Source organism: Arachis ipaensis, chromosome B2 (assembly GCF_059453495.1).
Source record: "Arachis ipaensis isolate K30076 ecotype BB chromosome B2, ASM5945349v1, whole genome shotgun sequence".
NCBI classification, from domain to species: Eukaryota; Viridiplantae; Streptophyta; class Magnoliopsida; order Fabales; family Fabaceae; genus Arachis; species Arachis ipaensis.
The window spans coordinates 107629562-107639033 of NC_142437.1; the positions used below are offsets into that span (position 1 = coordinate 107629562).

The window sequence follows — 9472 nt, forward strand, 5'->3', positions numbered from 1 at the left end:
TAATCTACTTAAGCAAGTGTCGGAAATTTAAATCCCGACTTATACATGCAACAACCTATTGGCTAATGATAAACCTTTAAATAGAGTTCTGATTTGCGACAAATTAGTCATTCACTTGCCAAATTGGAGGATACTGTAAAAAACCAAATAACGTGCAAATTGTTTCTAGCCGCAGGTGAAAGGCTGTTTCAACAAGAAAATGATGAATAACTAGGCTTTAAAACTTTCCTTCTAATTAAACTTCATTTGATTATGAAGTTATCACTAATTAGTGGGAGTTAGAGCGAGAGAGGTTTAATAGTCATAGAACACAACCAACCAAATTATAGCAACATATATATATGACCAATTAATTATTAATTACTAATTAAGGAAATCAAAGCTTTTAATTTGTTAATTAATAGCTTGAACTCCAAAATACATGGGATTCAATTCCCACTATCCTCACAGCTCACAACTTTATGTGACATGCAAGATATAATGAGATAGCATGGTTACATCTTAGTCCTTTTCATAACATCATCGATCTAAGTCTTAATTTCCAAGGATGCATCCATCACTTACCTAACCAAGCTAAAACGACGTTGTAGCAATGGCTTGTTTTCATTTCATTCATTCCTATATAAGTTTGCATTGGAATGTCATTTATGAATGCAACACTACAAAGAACAGTGTTTGTATTACTACAACAAATTAGAAAACAAAATCAAAAGAAGAAACTGAGTGAAATGGGTTCTTCTTCTTGGATTAAAGTGTTGCTTTTTGTAGCTTTGATTCTCCCAGCTTTGGTTGAATGCAAAGTGAGGCACTACACATTCCACGTAAGTGAAGATAACAAATTCATGTTGTAGAATTATCTGCGAATTTTTTATCTATAAAATTTTTTAGCAGTGAATTTTATTTTAAATTTATTATTTATAGAAAATATGTAAAATTTTTGTGACAAATTTTAAAATTTGCAACAAATTTGGCAGATAATTTTCGCACCATAAAATGAGAACTATTATTTGCAATTGCATTTTTACTACGAAAACATTCACAAGTAAAATATCCACAGCAAAATCCATACGTACGTGTATTATTACATATTTTTTGGCTTACTTCAATTCGTGTTATTTGTATTTACCATTATTTCATTAAGATAACATGCATGCTTTCATTATTTATATATGTTATGAGACTCGTTTTATATGAGTCCGACATTTTATCTCTACTTATAGAATGTCAATCAATTCAATATGCAAGACAAAATAAAATCATAAAATATTTCTCTTTAAGAAGCTTATACAAATGAGCTATATATATACAAATAATGCATGGAATTTGTTAAATTTTTTTGACATCTTTTCATGGGAGTTATTTTCAACCACAAATAAACGAAACTAATTTTATATCTATGAAAAATAGTTTTTATATAATAAAGATACCTAAACATTAATTTTAAATTTTTATGAATAAAAATAATAATTTTTTATGAATATAAAATTAATTTTATTTATTCATGATAAATTTATTAATATTTTAAATTTTTATAAATAAAAATAGTAGTTTATTTAAATATGTTTTTTAAATATTTAGCTTGTGTAAAAATTTGGCCTATTACACACCTAAATTTAATCATTAGCGGAACTGAAGGAGAGGTTACTTTAAAGCATACCATAATGAGTACTTTTAGAACTCTAGTTCAATGAAGGTACACACCTAAAGATGGTTAATAAGTCACTTCTTTCCAACAACATGCAATATAATATAATAATAATGTTCCATAAAAATCTTAAGAGTCAAAATGAACTAATTTTGGTAACGCTTTGGATGCAGGTGGAGACTAAGAATTACACTAGACTATGTTCAAGCAAATCAATTGTCACGGTTAATGGGAAGTTCCCTGGCCCCACTCTTTACGCTAGGGAGGGTGATAATGTGCTGGTCAAAGTGGTCAACAAAGTCAACCACAATGTTACAATCCATTGGTTAGTGTCATACTATAATTTCATTTCATGTGATCTGTTAGGGGTTTTGTTAATATGAGTCTTAAAACTATATTTAAGAATATTATAAGAAAATTTATTAATAAAAATTATTGAAAGATCATTTTTTATATTTTTAATGAATTAAATAACTAAAATTAAAAAATTTCTATTATTATACTATTAAAATGTATTTTTAGAATACAAAATAGCTAAATTTTACAAATAAATATGTCTAGATAATTGTTATAGTAGGATATAGTGAAAAATACTAGGTTGTTCAAATAACTCGAAAATGGATAAAAAATATTTTTTGTTTTTAATGTTTGTAATTTTTTTTAAAATACTTATAACGTTTAATTATATTTAATTTTATTTTTAATATTTTTTATTTATATTAAAATTATTCCTATATGCTAATTTTATTGAAAATATTAGGAATAAAATTAAAAATATTTAAGAATAATTTTAAAATAAATAAAAAATATTAAAGATAAAAAGTATATTTTATCTAAATTTTTTTTTGTCATGGTATGATTTTGAGTTCATATTTTGCCAAACACTGAGAGTCATACTTTCTTTAGCAAAATTAATTGGGTTTCTAGTAATAGAACCCAAAAACTGTCTAAAGACCAATACAAAAATATTTAGTCCAATTTAACCAATTTAGTGGTCAAATAATTAGTTTATTTGTTTGTTTAAATAAATGTCTTTATCATATTGAAAAATATTGAAGAAATCTAAACAAAAAATATTGGATCCAATTTAATTTCAAAATAATAATAAACTAATAAACCTCAAAAAATAACAAGAGACCAATACAATAGAATATGGTGACAAGTCTTGATATTTGATCCAATAATGTAATTCCATTTTAAAAAAAAAATGCAAGAATTGTAGAGAAAAAAATTGAAAAATTTCTGCATAAATATTGAAATAGAGAAAAAAAATATTGTATGTATAATTTTATCTTTAAAAATTTTCCTTGTTTTTGTAAATATAACCTTTTTTATTATTTCTGAATTTTCATCCTTACATAATTACCAAACAAATATTTATAATGGAATGCTAATTTTAGAGTTGACTACAACAATTTTGGGCAGGCATGGGATTAGACAGTTGAGAACTGGTTGGGCTGATGGGCCTGCATATGTGACACAGTGCCCAATTCAACCAGGAAACAGCTTTGTTTACAACTTCACCATAACAGGACAAAGAGGAACACTTCTTTGGCATGCACATGTTAATTGGCTAAGGTCCACTCTTCATGGAGCCTTGGTTATCTTGCCCAAGAGGGGTGTCCATTATCCTTTCCCTAAGCCTGATGATGAATTGGTTCTTGTATTAGGTGCACCACAATAACACTAACACCCTTCAAATTCATTATATATTTATTTTCTTCCTCTATTCACAAAATGTTATTATTTAATTCATTTTTACTATGGTGACAAAAAAAAATTGTAGGAGAATGGTGGAAATCAGATACCGAAGCTGTTATCAATGAAGCTCTTAAATCAGGTTTGGCACCAAATGTCTCAGATGCTCATACCATTAATGGCCTTCCAGGGACAGTTACCAATTGTTCTAAACAAGGTAATTTTTGTTTACAAATTCTTAAATTATGAGATAAAATAATCGCTTAGAAAAACAGTATTGCTAGGGTGACAAAAAAACAATCAGAAATTATCTTAGAGAAAGTACGAGGAACCAATGGAATATTTGTACAATGTGTATAATAGAGATTTAGGAAGTATTAGAGATATAACTATTAGTGGTACCTTTTTCCATCAGCTGAAGTTTTTGGGATGAGTGGTATCATGATATGGTATTAGAGTGTTAGATCCGAAAGGTCGAGTTCGATCTTTGGTAAACCTCAAAATCAGTTTAAACTTTTGGGAAGATGTTTATTATCCCCTAGTACTCGAATAATTATTCTAGATAACTCTTTATCTAAATATTGTTTTTAGCTGATTTTTTTTTTGTTACTAAACATTCTGGTAAAATAAAAGATAATAAACTCTACGTTTGTCATTTGATGTAAACACATGCAGAAGTATACAACCTACCTGTGGAAAGTGGCAAGACCTACCTTCTGAGAATCATCAACGCTGCACTCAATGAGGAACTCTTCTTCAAAATCGCAGGCCACAAGCTCACCGTGGTTGAAGTTGATGCAACATATGTCAAGCCCTTCAAAATTGACACCATTCTCATAGCTCCAGGTCAAACCACCAATGTCCTTCTAGAAGCTGACCAAAAATCTGGCAAATATTTAGTTGCAGTCTCTCCATTCATGGAGGCACCCATTGCAGTTGACAACTTAACCGCCACGGCAACACTTCATTACACTGGAATTCTCCAAAATACCCCTACAGTACTCACAACTCCTCCCCCCCAAAACGCGACAAAAATAGCCAATAACTTTCTTGATTCTCTTAAAGCTCTTAACTCGAACAGATACCCTGTCAATGTACCGCACACAATTGACCACTCGCTTTTCTTTACCGTTGGTTTAGGAATTAATCCATGCCCGACCTGTAAAGCCGGGAATGGAAGCAGGGCAGTTGCGTCCATTAATAATGTGACGTTTAGTATGCCAACCACGGCGTTGCTTCAAGCGCATTACTTCAATATTAAGGGTGTTTTTACGACGGATTTCCCCGGAAATCCGCCGAATGTATTTAACTTTACCGGTGCAGGACCAAAGAATTTGCAGACCACAGTTGGTACCAAGCTATACAAGCTGAAGTACAATGATACGGTGCAGCTTGTGCTGCAAGATACCGGGATCATTGCACCTGAGAGCCACCCGGTTCATCTTCATGGATTCAATTTCTATATTATTGGTCGGGGAGTTGGGAATTATAATAATAAAACGGATCCAAAGAGCTTCAACCTTGTTGATCCGGTTGAAAGGAACACTGTTGGAGTACCAACTGGAGGCTGGGTTGCTATTAGATTCAGAGCTGATAATCCAGGTAAAAAAAATTATTAATTTCATCATTTACAATGCTAATTTTTCAAATAAGTTGGTCTCTTTCGATATCTTTATAATTCTGTTTGAGTATGCTTATAAAAGGAATAAATCAGAGTGAGTTTGACGTAAAATTCTAATTGAAATTATAAAAAAAAGTTATTTTGACGCTAAAAATGAATCATTATATATTTTATATAAATATATATTGTTTAATTTATTTTTAATATGTATTTTATATTATAAATATATATTTTACAGTTCAATGATTTAATAGCTAATTTCTTTTATACGTCTAATATGATTATGAAATTATATATAAAATTACATATAGCTAATTGAAAATAGCTGGTTAATACCAACTTAAGTGGTTAGAAGTTTCCCAATTAATGCTAAAATTTTCTCCATCTTTACTTCTAATAAACTCATTCAAAGAATCAGCCTAGGTAGTATAATTTTAAAAGGAATTTTTCTTACAAATTTTAATACAAAATTTATTAAAGAATTTGACATTATCTTTCCTAAGGTAAGGTGCACCAAAATGATCCTATAGTAGTAAAAACCTTTTTTGGGTTGTAGGATGAATAATGTTGACTGTGTTGATAATAATGTTTGTATTTTACAGGGGTTTGGTTCATGCATTGCCACCTGGAGGTGCACACAACATGGGGACTAAAGATGGCATTTTTGGTGGAAAATGGGAAAGGTCCTAAACAATCAGTGATACCACCACCAAAAGATCTTCCAAAATGTTAGTCACACAATATATCCATCAAATCAAATCAAATAATTATATGCATAAGAGGGGGGAAGGACTTCCAATTCAAATTGAAGTGTTGGAAGGATACAGAGAAGCCAGGCAAAAAAAAAAAGAGAATGATTGGAAAGAAGGGGCTATTTAATAAGTGAGGCGGTTCAATTTGTTTCTTTTCTTTTCCCTTATAAAGTAAAATAGGAGAATTTGTCCAACATGTTCAATAATATGGACCGGTTATTTTTAGTTTTGCTTAGACACATTTTTTAGAGGCACTTAGCTTCATATATGTATGGAACCAATAAATGTTCGCTTTTGTTGTTTATTTGGAAATATTGGAATTTGAAATACAAAATGAATTTAGTACTGTTTCACTCGTTTCTTGGTTGATTTCGACAGATGATGTCGAAATGAGATTGTATCAAGATCTCAAGTATCGTAAAGCAAATATGACTGCTTTGTAAAAGAGTAAAATCGTCTCCATAATTATTTAATTGGTGTCGAAGCAATTTATCTTAATATTACTAATGGTAAATTTATGACAAACATCAAAAGAGTAAAATAAACAAAAAGATGAAAATATAAAAAATTGATTAAAACAAATGATAATAAAACAAAAAATAAAACAAACAACAATGGATGCAATAAAAAGCAAAAGAAAACAAATTAAAGATTGACTTCTAACACTCACATGTACTTGTACTCCATGCTCTTCCATTAAATCGCAAAGACTGAAAATTTTATAAGTTTTGGTGATGATCTAGTGTCCTTTTTGTGAAGTCTTTCACTTCTTCTGAATTTCTATTATTTATAGACCTTGAATTTAACTGACTTCAGAGCATGTCGTCCATGATCTCACTTCTTCTTTTTTTTCAGCCACAATCTTGCTTTGACTATGAAGAACCTTTATCTCCAAATTTTGACAACTACATCTCCCTTGGTTCCTAAATTTTTGTTCCATGTTTTCATTTGTTGAGTTTAGAGAACTAAACTATGATTAAAATGATGGCTAAACATTATTGGGCTATTATCCAATTGATTGTGTGATGTGTTTTGTTTAGTGTGCAGAAATTAATTAATTCACATTGACCCAAGAAGCATGAAAAATAAGTCCATATTACATCTGGCCCAATATGATTTAAACAAGGCACTCATATCATATGATGAATGGCTGAACCATGAGGAAGAAAGAAAATAAATAAGCCCAAGAAACAAATGCTTAAAGCCCATCCAGCCTTGTACAAAATTGATTCAAGCGTTAGTGGCTGAACTTTGAAACTAAAGAAAAGAAATACTTGACCCAAAGCTTCCTAGAGCCCATACGGTGATCACAATATCAAAAGGTCAAATAAATGGAATCAAGCCCAACCAACAAAGTAGCCCAAGAATCAAGCTTAATGAATTAAAGGAAAAAATCCAAGAGTCCACAAGAAAATGACGATACACATATTCTTGGTTACTAGAACTTAAATTTCAATTCAATTAACTTCATTTCCTGGTAATCAAAAGTCTTACACGTTACTTTATGTCTTAGGTAATAGAAGTGGGAATTCAATTTGGTTTAATTCCATTTAATACTTCCACCAAAAGCTTCTTTCTTTCTCTCATCTCTCTCTTGTTTCGGTCAAATCAATCACTCAAAGAAGAAGATAGAAGAAAAATGGAAGTCACAGAGAAAAGCCTATGAAGAAAGGCTAAAAAAATTTTTTCCACAGAAGGAAAAATCTGTGAAGAAGGGCCAAAAGATTTTGTTGCCAAGAAAAGAAAAAAAAGCTTCGGTCAAGAAGCAAATCAATTTTGAAGGCACAACAGAAAGTTTATTCCCACTTTTGTGAAGAAGAAAGGCTCAGAGTCTCTAGCTAAAAGAAGCAAAAATGAAAAGCATGAAACCAGTTTAGGTCAAACGTTTATCAACGCTTAGAATTAATTCTTGGGGCCAAAGTCAAGATCAATAACCAAGATTGAAGAAGATGGATGAAAAAGGATGAGAGAGATGCATGCAAAAGATTCGGGATATCTTCCTCTCTCCTCTGTTGAAGCCGCTGCTACTCTAAGGTAGGAGAAGAAGTTGTTGTGTTGGTTGAACCGATTTTAACCTTGGAAGACTCTTCTATATTAAGGGTGAACGGCTAAGGGTTGAGATTAAGGAGTGAGAGCACACGTTTGGATTTCCATAGCTCTTTGAGCTGTTTATTCTTCTCCTTCATGGCTATCATTGAATATATCTTTTTCTCAGTTTAGTCTATCTGTGTTTCATTGGTAAAAGGCAAAATGTGAGATTTTATAAGAAAAAGCCAATGAGTGAAAAAAAGGCAAGAGAGTTAAAGAAAAAAGCCATAGTTATCTTAGAAATTCTTTGAATGTATTTCTATTTTGTTGTCATGATCTTGAGGGGATCCCCTTATAAGTTGGGTTAGCACTTTGCAGTTAAAAACTAGAGTGAGTCCTAATCAAGTTCAGGTTGGGATAGAATCTGGATTTGTTCCCTTACAAGTTGGGTTAGCACTTGGCTGTTGAAAGCTAGATTGAGGTCTAGTCAAGTTCAGATTGGTTTTAGAATCTAGATTTGTCCCAGATAGGATTGGGTAGATCCTAGGGAAGAATTGATGTCTGTAATCTTAAAAAAGATAGTGAAATTTCATCATTGTTGTGATGGAGACTGAATGTAGACTACATTGCACCTTGTAGCTGAACTAGGATATATCTGGTGTTATTTCTTCTTTTCTGCCTCGCTTCTGTTTCTGTTACTCAAGAGACAAAATGAAAAATATCTCTTAACTTGTTACGAGACAAAATTAAAATGTCTCTCAACTAATTACGAGACAAAAGTAAAAATATCTCCCGAAATTTTTTTGAAAAAGACAAAAAGAAATTTCAGCAAAAAAGAATTCAACCCTCCTTCTCTTAGCCACTTATTACCATCACCATTTTTAACTTGAAGGCAAGTTTAAACTTTTGATACTTGGACAGGATCACCAATTTTCTTCTGATTTTGACATTTTGTACCTCCTCTCATCGACTCCAACTTGCCTAATTTTGTTTTTAAGCCGAAACACTGCTTGGATGGTCGATGTTACTGACAATCGAAAAAGTCCAATTTTTTTTAATACCAACAGTTACTTTGTTACTTCTTTTAAGGTATCAATTAAGAAAGACCTCACAGGAAGAGCCTGAACTTGCATTCTTACATGATTTGATTCAAATTTTTATCAGGCTAAGTGTGTTAATTCTCTTTGAAAATCTGATTTTTTTTTTCTTGGTGTCAGACACACACATAGTTACCCACTCACACACTCTAGAAGACCCTTTTAACACAACCCAGCTTTAATTTGATGATAAACCCTATTCTTGTCCTCCTTCAAATGGGCCACCATAGATGTTTTTTAAAGTCAAATAGCCACACTTGTCTGAAATGAGTCAATTGACCTGTTAGGCCCATTTTTATCACATAAATTATAAATTCTTTTATAAATTTATGTTAAGCTACCGAGACATTGGTTGAAATTATGGTTATGAGAATCAGATTGTTCGATTCGATTAACAGAACATCAATCATCAAAATAATTTGATTCAAGATAAAAATTATTTGGTAGAGAACCTTATGAATTAATGTGGTTTTTTAGTAATTAATTAATTTAAAATAATAAATTATAAAATATTATTTTTTATTTTAAAATTATATACTTTAATTTATATATAAATATATTATTTTATTATATTTGATTCAATCTTAGTTAAATCTTTAAATTTTTAACACTATTAATTCAATAATCAATT

General features: G+C 30.7%; 1 protein-coding gene across 1 annotated transcript; it reads left to right on the forward strand.

Annotated features, from left to right (window-relative positions):
• Positions 1 to 250: 250 nt before the first annotated feature.
• Positions 251 to 6069, forward strand: LOC107625716 (laccase-4). The gene is made up of 6 exons (XM_016328417.3): positions 251 to 821; positions 1819 to 1970; positions 3071 to 3315; positions 3432 to 3560; positions 4019 to 4945; positions 5567 to 6069. Exons 1-6 carry the CDS (start codon positions 639 to 641, stop codon positions 5695 to 5697), a joined length of 1767 nt encoding a protein of 588 aa, XP_016183903.2. The 5' UTR covers positions 251 to 638; the 3' UTR covers positions 5698 to 6069.
• The last annotated feature ends 3403 nt before the right edge of the window (positions 6070 to 9472 follow it).

What these genes read in the sequence shown, in the direction of transcription:
- LOC107625716 (XM_016328417.3), top strand. Translation starts at nt 639, where the DNA reads ATGTCATTTATGAATGCAACACTACAAAGAACAGTGTTTGTATTACTA. An exon ending in TGAGGCACTACACATTCCAC is followed by an intron (nt 822 to 1,818) that starts GTAAGTGAAGAT and finishes CTTTGGATGCAG; the next exon opens with GTGGAGACTAAGAATTACAC. An exon ending in TGAATTGGTTCTTGTATTAG is followed by an intron (nt 3,316 to 3,431) that starts GTGCACCACAAT and finishes AAAAAATTGTAG; the next exon opens with GAGAATGGTGGAAATCAGAT.